The 19,819-nt window shown below is 32.7% G+C and overlaps 1 protein-coding gene across 8 annotated transcripts in view; it reads left to right on the top strand.

Annotated features, from left to right (window-relative positions):
- LOC148604186 (uncharacterized) overlaps positions 1–19,615 on the top strand; it is a 95,010-nt gene extending 75,395 nt beyond the window's left edge. For all 8 annotated transcript variants that reach the window (XM_088550552.1, XM_088550550.1, XM_088550551.1 and 5 more), the window contains 6 exons: positions 8,736–9,515; positions 13,208–14,401; positions 16,150–16,285; positions 16,791–16,892; positions 17,127–17,300; positions 17,903–19,615. In XM_088550552.1, coding sequence (XP_088406678.1) covers positions 8,736–9,515; positions 13,208–14,401; positions 16,150–16,285; positions 16,791–16,892; positions 17,127–17,300; positions 17,903–18,160 — 2,644 coding nt within the window. In that variant the 3' untranslated portion in view covers positions 18,161–19,615. The remainder of the gene's footprint in view (positions 1–8,735; positions 9,516–13,207; positions 14,402–16,149; positions 16,286–16,790; positions 16,893–17,126; positions 17,301–17,902) is intronic.
- The last annotated feature ends 204 nt before the right edge of the window (positions 19,616–19,819 follow it).

The following is a 19,819-nucleotide window of genomic DNA, read 5'->3' on the forward strand; positions in this document are numbered from 1 at the left end:
GGAAAGAATGTCCTGTGCCAGTGCTCTCATCAATCACTGAGGATTCATGAAAAAGTTGCAAATGTTTCATAGTCTTGGAAAGATTGCCTTGTACTGATTAACCACAATTACAATGATTAGAAGAACAGAATCTGGCTTTTAACTGCAAGCATGATAGTTATTTTGACAAGTATAGGAAACAATTAGTCTTCATATAACAGACTGCACAGAATTAAATGGTCCGATGAGGAATCAGCTGCATTGAATGTCTATGGCATTAGTTTGGAAGGTTAAGTATATTGTCAGGCACAGGATGTTTATACCATCACTATCTCAGGAAGTAACATCTTCAAACCTTAACTGTTTTTCCTGTTTATTAACTGTGCAAGGATTTGTATTCTTTGTTGTTTAGCTGCCAGTTCACAGTGGCTTGCTTCTTGGATTTGACAGTTAAGGCTATTTATATCATTTCTTCATCAGGTCACAGCTGTGTGTTTAAGTAGAAGCTTGGTCTATCTTGATATTGCTCTAAAAAGAAGGTTTACAGGTGTCTAATATCTTATGTATTGTTTGTTTGTGACATTCATTAGTGCTGAGGAAGTTTTGCAGTAATTTTGTGCTTTGGAGAGATTTGCTGACTCTGTATTACAAATATACTGGTAATCAAGCTAAAGTCATTTTCTTGAAAGTTTTGATTGCAGTTTTTTAGTTTAAGAGGATAACCTGTCAATGAGTGACAGTTAGAAGTATGCACAGTATCCGATGTTGTGATGTACTTATAATAAAGTACTTATCTGTTTAAGTGAAGATTTCCGTGGGAAGATAAAAATAAAGCTGATTTTGGCAAGTTTGGTTGTTCAATGGTCAGGCCTAACCCCTTCAGTTGAAGTGAGTTAGACATTGCTTATTTTATATTCTGGCCTTGCCCGTCTATTGCGGTCACAGCACTTGTTTATGTCGCCTTGTGATACAGCTTCCTTCACAGTATTACTACTGAACAGTTGTGGTAGTAAACTCATGCTTAGTTTCTGAAAGATCTTAGCTACAGTGTGATTAATTAAGTTCTTAGAAAATATTTGACTTTAACAAATGGTGTTTGACTAAGATAAAGTGAAATCATTTCTATCTGGATTTGGTTTCTGACATCATGGATTTGGCTTATTTTGATACTCTGCCACCATTACCAAAAAGAAGGTAAGTATTATGCAATAATAGTGTATTTCCCAAAGTTCTTCAATCTGTATTTAGTCTCTAATATTATATCTTCATTCTCTAAAACCGAGATACATACATTGAAAAATGAAAAATTGAGATGTTCTCTCCCATTCCTTCAATGAAACATCACCATGGCAATCCTTCACTGGAGTTAGTAGTGTTAGAATGTAGTTTTTTGTGTGCTGATTTTGATAGAATATTTTCTGTGAGGAATTTGGCAACAATTTCTAAAAACTTGAGGATTTTATTATTACAACATGTTAACCAAGCTAAAGGTCAGACATTCAGTCTTGAAGGTCATCCAAAACATCTTATTTTGTTTTATAAAGAAACTCTCCTTCAAAACCAGCAGAGAACAAGCAAAGGTTTAAGTCATATTTTTAAAGGTTATTAAATGACACCTGTGACAATGTATGTCTCTTTAAAAGTGAAATCTGACTACTGTGGGTACAGTATTTTACTGATATAGGATGTAATATATCACAAGAGGACTTGGTATACTAAGAGATATAGTATACTATTTATCACAAGAGGACTTCATACACTGAGATATATAGTGTGCTGACTTGATTTACTGACTCCATACACAAAACTTTGAAAAATGGCCTTGACTTTGTGGATGTCATGAAAGCTTTGGATATTATAGTTATTTGTAGTATTGGTTCCCCAGATATGATAATTTCTTCAGAATGGCAAGAATTGTCGCCACAAAATGTTTAGAAACTTTGTTTGAAATCATGTTAGTTCTACATTTCTTAAGACATTATTTAAAAAAAAAACAAATATCTCTAGATTTTGAACAATTGTTTGTTGTAAAATTTTGTAAATCTAGGTTTTATTGGCCTGGAGCCTGATTTCCAATTTGTAACATATTTTTATCAGCTTTGATAGCTCACCATGGAACTGTACATTATCTGGAAATGTGCAGTGTTCATGGTTACCCACACTTTATGATAAAATGAAATAGAAGAGGTGCCTGTCTTATTGTAAACACTAATCATTGCTTGTCTTTTTAATTATTGATCTTTAATGCCACAATGGTCTCATTTATTTATCTACTTACAATTTGTCAAGTTTTAGTTATATCATGGGAATATAATATTTTAATCAATATATGATTGGATTGTTTACCTGTCTGCTCAGGTAAAAATTCTGTCATCAGCAGCTGACTGAAATATTCCTGGTATGCAGGAATCAATGAAAGGAAATAGGGGTACTGTCCGGGGTGATTTGGAATACTGGGTAATTGGTTTATATATGGAAGCTAGTGACATCTGTTAGTCTCCCATATGGTGTCGTTGGGGTTATTAGGATGTAGTAGAATAGAGTATTTCTTTTTGAGAGTTTGTAACCTTATGTTATGATCTTGGATCAGTGTCACAGCAGCTCTGTTCCCATGTATGCTGTAAGAAGGTAGGGATCTCTCTCAAGTTGTCTAATGCTTAAACATGAAAGGCCATTCACTGTGAAAGCATCTTGTTTTAAGGTTTTTCAGGAAATTTGAAAATGCTGAGATTGAAACCAAGAATTGAAAAAATTGAACCTTTCACATGTGGACATTAAATTTTCAAAACTGGTAGCCAAGAAGAAAGCAGGGATGTGATTTGTCTTTAGATTTCTTTAAAAGTCATTTTGTATCAGGTGTTTAGATATATATGTATAAGTGTAATGTTACTGCACATTTCATTGGCCTTGTAATAAGTAAGTTCAATATAGGATATCAGACGCATGGATGTGTTATTGTTTTCCACATTGACTTATATATTAGTGATTAATTGGTCATTTTGTGGTTGGTCTTTTATCTCTCCCCTTTGATTGTGGTCAGTTTGTGATCTCTACCCTTGATTCATGGTTAGGAAGCTGTTGTGGTCACCTTAAGTTAACAAGGAAATCAACAAGGTGAGAGCTTTTACCTGAGGCTAGGTGACACATCAAAGATTTATGTAGATAGCAAATTTATGGACAGCAAAGTGAAAATTATTTATGTTTAAAGTCATAAATGTATATAGATTACACGATTTAATACACATTATATACTTATATTTGAACATGAACCAGATTTGGGACCAATAAATGAGGTTCAAATTAGGAAATTATACATGTTCAGGGTAAACTTTACTCAGGAAACTAAAAATGTTTAATGAAAATGTAAAGGTAGCCTATTACTGTGAATCAGTATATTTAACAGTATTATTAAGAATTTTAAGTTAATACAATGTATTGAGCTTTGTGTGTCTTATAGCTGAAATGTTAAGATGTTGCTATTCTCTATGATTTGGTTGTTCCATCTACTTATTGGATGGTAATTTTTTTTGCATTATCATACCATATACAGTGTGATAGGAACAAGTGATATTTAAAATGGGTGATTATGTCCATTGTCTATAAAACCTGACTGGTAGAAAGCAGCATTGCGACATTGTCTATAAAACCTGACTGGTAGAAAGCAGCATTGTGACATTGTCTATAAAGCCTGACTGGTAGAAAGCAGCATTGTGACATTGTAGAGAGTAGCATTGTGACATTGTAGAGAGTAGCATTGTGACATTGTAAATAAAACCTGACTGGTAGAAAGCAGCATTGTGACATTGTCTACAAAACCTGACTGGTAGAAAGCAGCATTGTGACATTGTAGAAAGTAGCATTGTGACATTGTCTATAAAACCTGACTGGTAGAAAGCAGCATTGTGACATTGTCCATAAAGCCTGACTGGTAGAAAGCAGCATTGTAACATTGTAGAAAGCAGCATTGTAACATTGTAGAAAGCAGCATTGTGACATTGTAGAAAGCAGCATTGTGACATTGTAGAAAGTAGCATTGTGACATTGTAGAAAGCAGCATTGTGACATTGTCCATAAAGCCTGACTGGTAGAAAGCAGCATTGTGACATTGTAAATAAAACCTGACTGGTAGAAAGCAGCATTGTGACATTTCTTGTGTTTTTTTCTCCATAAGAAATAGTGACATCATAGACAAATGTTGACTAAAATTTCCGCCATGGCAGATGATGAATACCAAGTGGCCTTGTAATCATAAAGAAAAAGATTTTTTATCTCATGAGAAATATCAACTCTACTTTATTTAATTTCAGCATCATAACGAACTTGCCTAGGCTTATTTGTTATGATGCTGAAATTTTATATTTTGAGTTGAAAGTTGCTGATACTGAAGTGACTTAGGTGACTTTAAAAGGGTTTTTTATAACTCTTTATTCTTTGAATGAACACATCCATCTCTGAATGAAGCATTCCATTCCAAATGCTATAGGACTGATATTTCCCATACATGTAATCTGGGGTCAGATGATGAGATAAATACAAGTACATTTAGTGATTGATGTTTGACATTATATGAGATGATATTTTATACAATGTAAATTAGATGTAATAGCTGTGTCCTATATAGTTTTTGGATGTGATCTTGTATTTAATGTAATGTTGAAACTGGTGTGTACTAGTTAAAAGTCAATTTTTAGGTCAGAATATTTCTATTGAAGTAGAAATGCTGCATAATTGAATTATTTGGGAAGATGGTTTTTATGGCTTTGTTTGGATAAGGTTATGTGTCTACTTATGTAGCATTGTTACTTTTTCACAAGGAATTATTAACATGACTGAACATGAACATTATTGAACTAAATATTTAAGGGGGTCCATAGTACTTTCATAAGATGCTTCTGGATAGCTGAGCAATTGAATTTGCATATATTCCTTTGCAAAGAAGCTTTATATGTAAATGTAACAGCATTTTGTTTTTGGTTGGGTTAAAATGCCATTGAACATCTGTCTAAAACATGTGTGTGTCTTAGGTCTGGTAGAATTTAATGATCACCAGAATCAAATCACTAATTAATTATACCTGCTTTATTTGTCTGTTTTATTTATATTTTAGACTGAGTTAATCAAGGTCAAATATTTACTTGGTGATTAATACACCATTTCTGACTCACACAATTATGAATATTTAATGATTTTTTTTACCTATGTGGATTTTTATTGTAATATTGACATAATTTATCCATGGCCTTTATGCCAATTATCTGTTGAATTTGAAATATTTTGGTGTAATGGAATCACAGCACAACAGAATAGGTAGGCATTCAACATTTCTTGATATCATCTGGTTGGAATTCTATAATAATCCAATCTTAATCTTATGTTTTATTAGATAAATCCACAGAGGAATTTAAGATTACAATACAGCATATCTTTGTTATATTTGACGTGGGAAGTTCAGAAGTCATAACAAAGCAAAATATTAATATTATATAGTAGTACTTATATGGTGAGATTTATACATGCAAATACGATTACTGAAGTGAATTTCTAAGCTTTTAATTTTAGAACAAAAACATTCTGCATTGCTCAGGGCATATTGAACTAAAAAGATTATAAAAAATCTTTTCACAAAATATTTAAGCTTAAAAATTTGCAAAGATTTCAAATAGTTTTTTGTACTAGGCTACCCTGGAGTCTTATTAACTTGTTACTCTCTTTAAGTGCAAGTTTCTTAATTCTTTTGTACTCATGACATAGGAATAAACACTTACTATACAAAACATTGTGACGTCCATTTGTTAAAAAGGTGATTGTCAAGTTCCCATGTTAGTGGGCAGAACTAAGCTATTATAATCCTCTCAATTAGTACTATGTAATTATTACCTATTCTACTGTTCTGTCCAACATCAAAAGAAATTTCATAATGATCTTTATTTTGTATTGTTACAATGTATACAGTAAATATTATCAAACTGACCCCCTTGGTATGGATGACACATGGTTGTGAAGTTTGGGTCTGGTCCAAGAGAAATATTACTAGGATTTGAATCAGTTGTTTAAACCATTTAAACAGTTAGTACCATCAGGTACTGGTAGGACATATTTTAGTTAGACCACAAAAGTACGGGAAATTATTTAATAGTGATCATTACAATTGGTACAAAATGTTGGATATGGCATATTCTAGGACTAAATACTTCTTTGGGTAAGCTTTTGTTATAATTGTAAGAAAGTAAACTGTTGTGCTTGATACAGGTGTTAGAAATTTTTTTTCTATATTTTGACGAAACAGATACTAAACAAATGTTCTAAAGTTATGAAGTTGATGTTCCCATGAGTGAAAAATTCTTTTCTTTGTGAAATCTCAAATTGTAGTATATTAAATAAATTCTAAATGATAGTTTCTATTAGAAGAATAAGTATTTCTACATTATCATGACTTGAGTTTTGAAGGGCATTTTATATAAATCCCAGTTGCGTTCCCCCTCTTCCATCTTTAGGAAGCCTTAGATTGTGTTCCATTGAGAGTTCTCTCCCCCTCTTTCATCTTTAAGGGAGCCTTAGATTGTGTTCCATGGAAAATTCTCCCCTCTTCAATCTTTAACGAAACCTTAGATATTGTTCCATTGAGAATTCTGGCCCTCTTCCATCTTCTGTAGACTACAGACACTATAAACATGTTCTATTAACTGGTGGTCTACTTTGATGTATGATTGATACATGTATCCTGGGGCCATCATTCCAAGGCACATATCTACAAACTTGTACTATTATAGACCCTGTATTTCTCATATATTTCAGAAACAATATCTTTATTTTTTCTGAATGGAAATTTTAGCATTTATTTCCTTTTTTATGTAAAATGATTTTTTTTTTTCAGAAAGGTTTATAATTAAGACATTTAGTAAGAAACTTGTCATGCATTCAAGTTTGAATTTAGAAGATACAAAATTCCTTGCTACATGTACATGCCTATTATCAAAGTTTTCAGAATAATTTCAAATTTACACTTTTGACCTTTATCACATATTTGTGAATTAAAAAAAAATCTTAAATGGTATTTTGGCCTAAAGTGTTTTTAATGGTTAAAACTTGACACAGTCTGATTAAGATTTGTGTATAATCTTCACGATCTATGGCTTTATTTATATTCATATCAATTGTCATTCACCCCTTGTAAAAACTGCCTTAAAGGATTATTGACTTGATAGTCCAAAATATTTTAATATGAAAAATAACAAAATCATGAAAAATCCAATAAAAAATGTAGTCTCCAACACAAAAATGCTTTAAAATATTGATAAATTGATATTTGTTCTAAAGATTTGAGATATTGCTTAATATTATACCACAAAAATGAAGTCCTAAATTGTGAGTGATTTTCTATGTTTTTTTTAACCCTATAGAAATTATTTCCATGTATTTATCAGCCTAAGATTACTAATAGGTGTTACTATCAAACACATAATAACAGTAGGGGAGTACAATGGACTAACTATAGATCTGAAGATTTGTGGTCCATTAGAGAAGTCCTGGCCCACAGGGGTCAACATAGTGACATTCCAATTGAGATTTCAGAACTGACCTTTGACTGAACTGATAACCTCTTGGGTTATACTTCTGCTTTATTAAGTCTTGGAAATTTAGTAAATCAAAATCTCTTCTCAACCATGTGATCAATTTGATTAGAAAGTGTCTGTGAAAATACATGCATATTCTTATTGTCAGGATCGTTTTAGTGTGAATTATTATTATTATTTGGATTATTATACTGTGAAATAGAATGGAATTTTATCCATTATTTTAAGGAATGATGATTTGATATAGAGTTTGACCTCAGGGTTTTCATTCTACCATGACTCTGCAGCAAGTGCACAGCTTGCATTACTGTACATAAAATAATATTGTTAGTTAGTCACTATTTGGAATTATCAAAGGGAGATAACTAATACTATAACCAGTGTAAGTTGGAACACAGCTGGTCTATCTTTTGACTGTTCATGTATTCATGTATTACTCTGTTGGATGATGTTTCATCTAGTAACTTGTAAATGGTAAAGATTTCAGAAATGGAGTATGTATGTACTGTTGTATCTAATATCTATTACATGTATTTGAAAAAGATTAGCTGGACATGGTTGATAATATCTTAAATAAAAACCTCCATTTAGTATGAATTTTAAATTAAGTAGGATTTTTTGGCAAAGCACATTAAATTCTGTATTCCAATTATTAAGCTTGATTATTGAAAAGAAATCTCAGTGTAAGAGTGATGAGGAAAGTAATATCAGACCATGAGTCAGCTGTCTAATTTGATAGGAAAGTTAATTGGTCAATTATCAGGGGAAAATAACTTTGTCCACTTGATGCTCAATATTGAGTCATGATAGTTTTCTGATATTGCCAATTTAACACTTGTTGGTATTTTCTCTAAGCTGGGGTAATCTAATTCTCCTCATAGAAAAAGGCAATTTAATCTAATACATTTAGATTTTCATTTTATGATGTTGACTAATGGAAGTTTCTTTATATAAATTGTCACTCAATACTTTGTATTCATTCACGGAGCAATGGATGTAAAATCTATTGGGTATTTGATTACACATGTATTTCTGAATTCTGCTGATTTATAATAAAAAAACTACAACTTGACCAATAAAATTTATAGCATTAAGTGCCTCAAAAACAATTAGGAAACAATGGCAGTGTTGTAGGATTTATCTTGTTTTACATTTCATGTTAATGATTATTTTTTCTTTCAGTCCACGAATGGGTTCCTCTAGTATATACCAGAACCTGATGCAAGAACATAGTGGATACAGAAAACCCTTGCCTCCACCACCACCGACAGATGATGACAAGCCTCCAGAACTACCCCCACGGAATTATCGAAAGGATGCATCACAGTCGGACTCACAGCTCCTTCCACCTAGACAGGCCTACCAACAACCACCTCAAGAAGAATCTCATGAAAAATATGTGGAACAGTTACGCAAGTTTTCAAGAAGATATTCTGAACAGCAGTCTGCTGCTGCCATGATGTATCTATCATCAAAACAGCCACCAACACATGTAACACAATCCTATCCTAAACCTGAAGTCAAAGCATTTGAGGCAACTCAACCTCAGGTTGCAACCTCACCTAATACTCATGAGAGTCCAAAGTTACCAGCACACCACTCATCGCAAGTAAATAATGTTTCACCATCATTCTCCAATCACAGTCCATCTTCATCAAGTTACGATGTGAGAGGTGAGAAACATGAAACAAGACAGAGGCCACCAAGCCCACGACACAGCCCAACTGTTAGGCATGCTAATCATTGTCTGAGTCCAACTGATAGGCAGCCAAGCCCTCAACAAAGTTCATCAACAAGACAAATTAGTCCACATCACAGCCCACAATCATCAATATTAAGACAGATTGGTTCCCCAGATCCACCACCCCCTCCCACACCAATGAAGGATGGAGTTGAATATGACCAGGAGTTACCTCCCCCACCACCTGAGGTCATGCAAGAAAAAGATCAGGTTAATGAAAGGTAAGTTTAGGTTGAATATACTTTTTTAATTATTCATTTTTATGAAACTGAATTATGCCTTTAAATAGGGTAATGACCACAAACATTACTGGTTAAGAACCTTTTGAGAATAAACACATTTTACATTCATGTGAACTTAAAATGAACCATTACAAATGGCATAAGGGAGATAACTCTATCATATTTACTGGTCTCTAATTAAGGAATTTGATCATAACCAGACTGTGTTTAGAGAAGATAAAACAGTTTACTTATCTCAACATACCAAACTATTTTAAGATGTTTGACATTTGATAACAAATGTTTTAATTACAGCTACTGTTTATTTTAAGGCTGTGGTTTATATAACCAGAAGAGCTCTGAAGCTAGGAAATATTTCTATTTTCAATGGCAAACATATTAAAATCTAAACAAATTTGTTAGATGTTTATTGCTGAAAAGTTTTCAAATGCACATTTAAAATCACATTATTCAAGTAACATATCAGAGATTCTCCTTAAATATCTTAATCACAAAAAGAGGAGTTGAATTTAGGGTAAAAAAAATAGACAATATTTTATTTTATAAACTTAAGACACAAATGTGTACAAGAGGACATGTACAAAGCATACAAGTAAAAAAAAAATTGGCATCATCTGATTAGTGGTCGAAAAGTCTTGAGTTTTCTAATTGAGGTATTAAACTAATTGGGATAAATTTGATGTATGTCTGGAAGTTAATTAAGGTCTATCTTAATCAGCCTGTCCATTGCAAGGTCAAGGTTCGGGTCATGGAAGGGGCACCTGTTTCTCTTTTGATGTTAATTTGATTAGTAAAGGCAAGTACTGCAGCAGTATAGTCTGGGATTGACTAATTACAACACAGCTGGTTTATATATTATAACACCATAGTTTACTTTTGTCTTCTCTGTTACACCATCACCTGTAATCAGAATGCCATTATATTTGTCTTGTCTGGTATACAGACACATGCAGTGCCAAATTATATCTCTACAAGTGTCTGATATTCTGTAAGGAGAAACTGCCTCTTGGTTGTCACAAAACAGATTTAATGTGAAAAATGACATTGTTTTTGGTGACAATATAGTGGTATACTTCAGTTTTGCTGGCTTGAAAGATATTTTTACAGGATGTCAGTAAAGGTTGACTTCTGGATTTAAATGGGTCCATTACATCATATTGTGTTTTGAAATGAGAGTTTCGCTACTTAATGTCATTTATGTCTTAATAAGCCATATCCTCTCTACATGTACTTAAACAGCTGTTGGTTGTAAAGTGCAGATCCCTGGGTGCAGATAGCATTGAATGTAGCACTTCATTGTGGATTTTTTCATAGCACTTATTGTTTTTGAGAATGGTTTCATTTTCTGCTGTTTAGACATTGTTCTCGATAATTCTGTGTGCAGCTGGTGACTTTACCATCATTGTGATGTGTACGTTTATATTGAACCAAGACTGGATTTCGAGACTGGATTTTGATGCACTGAATTGCCTGTATTAGTCACACTGTTTAGTGTGTTATAGTGATAATATTTAGATAACTTGTGGATATCTCTCTGGTAGGTCAGCTAAATAACAGGTGCTTGTTTATATGGTGTGAAATTGATGGTCAGTTTCTTAGATTAGATCAAAGCTAACTTTGACAGAATCCATTGGTGTATTGCCTGTATGACCTGCTTTCCTTCTTATCTGTTGTGGAATTTCACTCAGCAGCAGGCAGAACATCTGTTTCACAAACAAGATTCAGTTCTTTGTTGCGTGAGTCCTTCTGAGAGGGTGATTGTATGGCAGCCATGTAATAACCTAGGAATGTTTTTTTGTGGATTATTAAATTAATAGTGCTCTGAACCCTTTTAAGGATGAAAGTGGATTTTTGCTTTACTTGCTGTGGATCATAAGGTACCTCTGAGGATCATTTAGATAGGTTATTATGGTTTAAAATAAAACCAGTCTTTGGTATTCTATGATGGCATGTTTAATGTGAAATTCAAAACCAATGCTAACTTGTTGCATGAAGAATGTTGTTTACATGATGTGTTTTGAGAATTGTGTTGACATTCTGTTGGTACATTGAGATACCAAGCCGGAATGGTTAGAAAGTCTGACATTTACAAAATAGTTTGTCAGCTGGCCAAATGGTACATAGTATTTGGACATCTTATTCCATTTAGAAGGATTTGCAATTCTGATATGGCATTAGGGTTAAATATTGAATAGGAATATTTGAGGTGACTGCCATAATTACAGGCATTGATCATGATTTATGGCTTAAATTCCATCATTAATGCTACACACATTCCAGGCTCAGAATTTACACGTGGTGTCTTTCCTGATTCTATGAAATAATGATTTGCACAGGGAAAGGTGTTAAGGCTCACCAATGTGACTCATTTCTCTTTGTTTAGGGAGGGTTTTATCTCTGTAACATCAGGTAAAACTTGTGGGATTATTCTACAAAACTGCATCAATAAATATTGGATTAAATTCTACAGGTGAAAACAAGAAATTTTGACCGCCAGGTGAAACATTTTTCTTCTAGAAACTTTGGCTTTGTGTATGGCCAGTTTTATGGATGTATATTGGTCAATAATTTAATGGAAATATGTATATACATTTGTCCTGAGGGCAAACTAGTTGTGACCATTTGAAGTACAGACTTATGATTGGTTGAAATGGTTGACTGAGTGGTGATATGAATCAAATCTACACCGCCAATTTTGTACTGATTTTATCATTAATTTTTCAATGAAAGGTTTTTATCATATTTTATAAAATTGGAATGGACTGAAAAGAATCTCTGTGCTTCTTTGTGTTTTAATGGTCACTAAATGTCATGTGGATTCAGTGAGGATGTATTAATCTATTTGAAGTGGATAAATTAATTTTGATTTTCGAGTGGATCACTTGAATGTGAAAGGACATGGTGATGTATGCTAGATATCAAAGATGGGGTTTAAAGTAAGTCAACCACGAAAATAAGTATATGACTGGGAAAAGTTTGTTTGGGATCCTTCTTTTTGCAGTACTTTTGCTGGTGAAAAGATTTTAACAAAAAATGGGGGAGGAGGAGGAGGAGACAAAATGAAAATTAAGAAAATCTGCAGATAAATTTCTTTTGCACTATAACCTGAATAGCTTCATTAAACAATTACCAATTACATAATTCCCATTTTTTAGGCACAATTAAACTTTTATATATAAATATTTGCATTATTGTAATGATAGGATAGCTTTAGAAAGTACATGTAGCTGTTATTACAGATGCAAAAATAATGATGTTGTAGCTACATGTACTTGGAATGACATTGTTGATAATTAATGACCAATTATTTGCTAATTATTAACACATACAGAACACACTGGTCATCACAATCCATGTCAGGGTATATCACAGTCTCCTAACATTAGTAATACACTTATGATTAACATGTTACAGGAATATTTAGAGACAGTATAATCTCAAGAATCTAAGAATCATTCATCTGTAACAGGGTTATTATGTCTTACCATTGATTTGCATATCTATCAATAAAAAAAAAAAACAAAAAACTTTTGTTTACACATTGCGGGATTGCTGGTTTTGACATTTTTTGCTTATCTATACAAAAGTGCTTATAAAAACTGAAGTATTGATATTTTCTTGTAAATCTTTACTGAAAATGAGTTTTTGAGTAAAACATTTTGTTTTTCTAGGTTCTCTGATGATTCATACCTTTCACATAAAACCAAAGGAGATACCAGACCAATCGGACAATACAATCGATCGGCAACATCGAGTGATGTCACCAAGGTATCACCAGAAACAAACAATAATAAGGTGGAAAAACCACCACGGAAACGTCTACAAAAGGTATGGCAACCACCAACCAACCAAGCAGAACAGAACAATGATCAAAGTTCAGTTCCACGGTTTTCAGCAGCAGAAAGCCGTGTAAATCCTAATGTGATTAAATCAGTGGCAAAACCATTGGACAAAAACCATGTTCAGCCCAGACCACTGGGTAGTTCTTGCAGTGCAAGTGCTCTACTAACACCTAGACCTTTCATGGCAACTAAAGAACAACAGAAAGAGAGTCAGTCAGCTGAGAGGCCTTCAGTCAGGGATGCCATATCTTGTTATGAGAGCAAGTCCACACCTGATAGACCAGAAAGGTTTACTGCATCAAAATATCCATCTAGTTCTCAGTTCAATAATTCTAGAACCAGTAATGACAGAGTAGATTTTAATGCTACTAGTGATTCTGTTCGGAGGTTAAGTCATGATAACTTAAAACAAAATACAGACAATTTTAACACAAGTGTTCAAGATGGCGTTTCTAGACTGACATTTGAAAGTGACCCTATGTCTCCAAGACGGACTTCATTCCCACCTGACAGGCATAAAATTAACTTGATTGGGAAATATGGTGATGATCCAAAAGAGGATAAGAAACAAATTCCTCATTCAGAATACAATGGGAATATAACTTTACCAGAAAATCTCCATTCTAATTCGTACATTTCGTCAAGTGATAGAAGCAATTTGCATCACCGGAGCAATGAACATGACATTCGTAGCCATTCAAATTCACATATGTCTTTCAATCCTAGTCCAGAACAATTCTCAGATAATAGTGTTAAAGACCAAGAAATACAATCTTGTCATGTGCGACAAAGATCACAAGAGGAATTAGAGTGTGATGAGAAAGTATCTGAGATTGTCAAAAAGGACGAAACTCTAAAACAGGTGCTACAAGTAGACAATAAAGGGCGAATGGACTTTATGAATGGAATATTTCCTATGGAAGAGCCAGTGCGTCATCATCAGTCACCACGACATTCTCCACAATCTTCCACTGTTAGAGAGGGTGATGAAGTAAACAGACAGAAGGAACAAAAGTCACCATTGTAAGTAAACATAACAGTCATGTTGGTACATAGAGCAAATTTTTAAAACTAGAGTGTTTTTAATTGTTCTAAAATCCTGGTATTGTCACTGTCTCTTTCACACAATGTTCAGATAAGTAGGGTTCCACTGTCGCATGACTGTATTAGAAATCTATATGAAGCCACAATGGTAGTGTTCATTTTATCTTAATTTGAAGACTTTGAAAAATACGGGACCAAAATAGCCATTATCATTGGGTGAGTTCAAGACACAGGGTTTAGCTTTGAAAGTGCTCTAGCCTGAAGACCTTTGACCCCATTACAATCAGAGCTACATTTCTATGGTCTTTAAATTGGAGGAATATGACTATGGTAAACAAGATGCCCCTTTTATTCTGTGGGCACAAGTTTAAAGGCTGATTTAACACCATTCTTTTGTCATTCAATGGATTATAATGGCCAGTTTATTGTGTTGACCATAGTTTATTGCCTAATTAACTGGACTTGTTTCACAGCTTCAAACATGTCTGTGTATGTCTGAAACTAAAATGAACTGTTCAAGTTATCAATATAAATAAGCAAGAATTTGTTATTCTGTCCAGGCTTAAAACTTAAATTATTTTGCTTGATATTTGTTTCAATGCTTTTTGTTAATTAAACTTGAAGCATATATTTTGATATAGAGTTACTTCCCTTGAAGGTCAATAAATTTCCAATAAACAAGTGGCTATTATGAAAGGGGACAATAGAATAGATAATCTCCCCATTCAGTATGTTCAGAGAAGGTTAAATACCACTGTTATCCTCCATTCTTTACCTCCATCTTGGTTTTATATTTTGTCATCAGGTAGGTCCTGTTTAATGGCTTAGCTTGTTTGCTTCAAATAACTCTAGGAATGTATATATATATTTACATTTTTATTGCCATACATGTACTTTCATGTTACTACACTTATAGAATATGATTTCATGATATTTCTTTTGTTCTTACAAGCATGAAAAAAAAAACATTTCTGAAAGTGGTGTTAATTGTATTTTTTTTTAAACTTTTTAATCTGGATGGATTTTACCACATTTCATAGAAATAAATGATCACATTTATTGTCTTGTATTTTCTCATTAAGGTCTTGTATTAGCCCAGGCACTATTACAAGTTACCCTTCAATATATTTACTCAAAAGTTCATTGCTCCAAACTGAAAAATGTCATCATTGCTGTATATTCAATGATGCATCAAATACCTTCAGTTTTGTGAAGGTTTATTGACTGACTTTCCACTGTCTTATAAACATTGTTTCAATGGAAGATAACCATCTCTATTTAATTTGACTTTGTGTTAGTGTTGGCAGGTCTAACCCACAACTACCTGCCTGAACTGATTTGCCATCGGTATCATGACTTTTTTTATCAGACATCTAAAGCTTTTCTTGTCTCATGATCTAAGGCCCGAGTTGCTTAAAATTGACTAGCATGCTGCCCAGTAACTAGAGATATTGGAAAGGAGGGTTCAGAAATGTAACATTCAAGTTTCACATTCTGTTTTTGCTTTGATGAACATAGGTCAAATTACATGTACCAGTTCTGATGAAAACAATGTCAAGTGATTTAAATGGTCTGTATACATATTTTACCTTCCATTAGACAAGATTTATAGTTTAGCTTGTGTGCTCAAATCCACTTTCATATATTTTATGCCAATACAAATATTTACATGCCCTCACCAAAACTTACTAGAATTATAAATTTATTATACCAATTCTTTATTTCAGGGACCCTTCTTCCTTGCCTGCTGGTTACTTCAAGTCTTCACCTAAAGCTAAGATAGAAATGGACATGAGAGAAAAGAGTGATGAATTTAACCAGGAGAAAGAAATCAAAGACCCAGATACTCTCATTAAAACTAAGGTAGGTTGGTGTGATTAGGTGACATGGATAGTCGTGGTATTGTACAAGGGAAAAAAACTAGAAAATGGAGGACAACCTTGCACAATCACCAGTTTCTATATTATTGTTGAAATTTTTCTCAAAAATCATAAAAATATTATATTGATATGTGCAAAGATTTTTTAATGAGAAGTTTTATGATATTGCAACAGGAGTGTAGAGCAGTTCATAAGCCCCAAACAAATAATTCTGTATATACCGTATGCTATACCTTAAACCTGTAAAATTTAGGCTAAACATTTTTAAATCAATTTTTTGGGCACCATGCTATTTGGCCTCCCTCCCTCTTATAACAAGCCATATGACTCACACTGTCAATACATATTCATATGCTATGCCTCAGTAATGTGAGTTATACATCTGAACTTCGATAGGTAAGCTAAATATTAAAAAAAAAAAGAGTACATTACAAATATGAATTACTTTCTTATTGTATATGATATGATGTGTTTCTCTTATTTTGTAGGAAGAGCTTGTGAGAAGTATACAGAAAAAAGTAGAAAAACTGAAAGAAGGAAAGAATGAATTACAGAAAGAGTTAGATGAAGTAGATGATATGGGTCGTAAGGTAGGTTACAACACCATCATAATGCTTTGATGTACTTATTTGAAAACAAATAAATTATAACAAAACTCAGGGAACTGTACTACGTTCAATTTTTCACACAGATTATTTCTATCAGATTTCAATAAGTAAAGATGGTATTGATCATGGGTGAATATAACCTTGATATTGTACAGTTAAGGAAGGGAGACAACCTTTAGATAACTCTGTAGTGAACTGTACATTTATAATTTTCAGGTTGTAAAATTGGTCCAGGAGAAATGCCGAACACAACAAGAGAAGGACAAATTTGGTTCTTACATCACAGATATGGAGAAGATAATCAAATTACTCCTTAAACTATCTGGTTTACTGGCTCGAGCTGAGAATGCTCTACAAAGTTTACCAGAGAACTCTAGTCCTAGTGTGAAGGTATGTTATGGATCATTTCTTTTTTTTCTTGGCAAGTGATTGATTTTTCACAATTTTTGCAAGAGTGTAAATATTGCAAAAATTATTGTTGTAGAAAGTTATTTGTTATGAATGATAGATCTTTATACAATACTATTTGTTAATGATAAATAAATTCTCATGGACTAGGTTGGCAAAATGACGTACTAAAATGCACAAAAACTAGAAGCTTTCCACTAGTGTTAATATCTAAACATTGCTGTAATGAAGTGCTGTGTTTTGATCTGATTGAATTGTGGAATTGAGATAAAGAGGAATGCCACATCAGTATCAGATTTAACAAAACAGTTAAAAACTGGGGGAACATTGCTTCCTTGATATTGTTATTCAAAGCATTCCCCTTAAATAAAGCAGCATTAGACAATGTTTTTTTTTCAATACACCCTATCCTTATGACCTTGATTTTAGAAGGTACAATTCTACTGACCTGCTATACTCATTACATATACTTTATAATATATCTATGTATAATCATCACAAGTTCATGTTTACATGTTTATTTAATTATTGAAAAAAAAAGGATTGAATTAATTTTATAATATTTTTAACATTTGTTTCTACAGAAAATGGCTGTGGACAAGCGGGACAGACTGCAAGAACAGCATGAAGAAGCCAAATCTCTAAAGGAAGATATTGACAAGAGAAGTGCTCAAGTTGCCATATTTCTACAAGAGTGCCTGTCAGAAGCAGAGTTTGAAGATTACAAATATTTCGTACAAATGAAATCAAAATTGACAATAGAAATGCAAGAATTTGATGATAAAATAACACTTGGTCAAGAACAAATTCTAGGCTTAAAACGGAACATTCCTGGAAAGTGATGGTCAAATAGAAGTTTATTTATAGCGCAGTATGTGATAGTATGTGAGTAAAACATGTGAGTTGTGTGTGTGTTTGTGTATGTGTGTGTTTGTAATTGTATATGAGTTGATTCTGTATGGTATAGATTGTCTAAGGCTAAGTATTAGCTAAAGGTATGCAAGTGTAAGTCACCATTCTGTCCATGTCATTATAACATTTTATTAGATGCTAGTAGAAGTCATTGGTGTATGTTTTAATCATATTAATTTTAAACATCATTGTGTAGTTTATTTTTTTCATTTTAAACTGTTTTACAGTATACTCTAGTTGATTTTATGCATTTCTTGTCTTTTTCCTAAAACATTTTGGGCATCATATGATATTAGAACATTTTAAAATGACTGCAAAATATCAAAATACTGTATGTTCACAACTACGCATTAATATATATTTTTAAAAAAGATCAAAAACCATTTTATCATACTACAGAGAAACCTGTCTAAACCTTTCACTGAATAAACTGGTAACCTGTCTATTATGGATAGTTTCCATGCATTTTGAACCATCTATCCAAGCCAAGTACCAGTCAGTTTATAAAAAAAGGTTTGGTTTAGACAGAATTCACTGTAGATACACCATCATTATTTTAGGAGTTCTGTAAATACTGTAAATACAAACACTATAGCTAATTGTAAATGGAGATTCTCACCTCGGTAAAGGGGACATAACTCTATCGTAATCTTTATTCCATCTACATTTTTAAATAATTGCAGCTTATAGTATTATTGTTTTCATAATTTGATTTATGCAATCCTTTTTTAATCCTTATTTGTTGAAAAATGTTATAAACAACAAATTCAATACATGATTTGTAAAACAGCAGTTTTTAAGAAAACATTCAGGTCATTTCAGGAGGCATATTCTTTAAGTAGAATTGGTATGAATCTTATTTTTATATATCTTTTACATTCATGGGGGATAAAAAGATAATTAAATTCCAAGCTTCTATCATTATACAATAAATATAACAGGCTTGATTCTTGATATTATCAATCTGCACAAAGGTTACCTAAATTTTTTTTTAAAATGTTTGTATCATAGATATAAAGTACTATGATTTAGTCCTAATCAAATGAAATAATTCATTTTATTCATGATTAAATTTGATTTGTGGAATTTACTTTCAAGTTGAATTGGGTATATTTAACACTGCTTCTATCTTACTAGGGCATTAAAGACATGGCATCCTTCCTCACCATAATTGATGAAAAAGTATAGAAGTTTCCCCAATTTCTACATTATACTGCATGTTATTGAGAAACACTGAATATCATTATATTGTCAGATAGCATTGAGACATATTATTTATGTTTTTTTTTTTGGTGCCTTGTTAATGTATGATATGTGGTATGTTATGATACTTCAACAAATGTTTTAATTTAAAAAGGAAATAAAACATTTAATGTTGACTTTAATTTTGTGTTTCTGTTTTACCCAGAGGCATAGCATTCAAATCTGGATTGGTATGGCGAGAAGGATGCCTTGCTAGGGGATTCTTGGAACAGTTGTAAAATACCCTATTTTAAAAAAAAATTTGACAAGAATTTTAGGTATGGCATGTTTTACCAATGAGAATTATAGGTAGGGCGCTAATCATACCTTCAATACGGACTCTACGC

This window comes from Perna viridis, chromosome 10 (genome assembly GCF_037379345.1).
Source record: "Perna viridis isolate PV_CMFRI_1.1 ecotype Kerala chromosome 10, ASM3737934v1, whole genome shotgun sequence".
Taxonomy (NCBI): domain Eukaryota; kingdom Metazoa; phylum Mollusca; class Bivalvia; order Mytilida; family Mytilidae; genus Perna; species Perna viridis.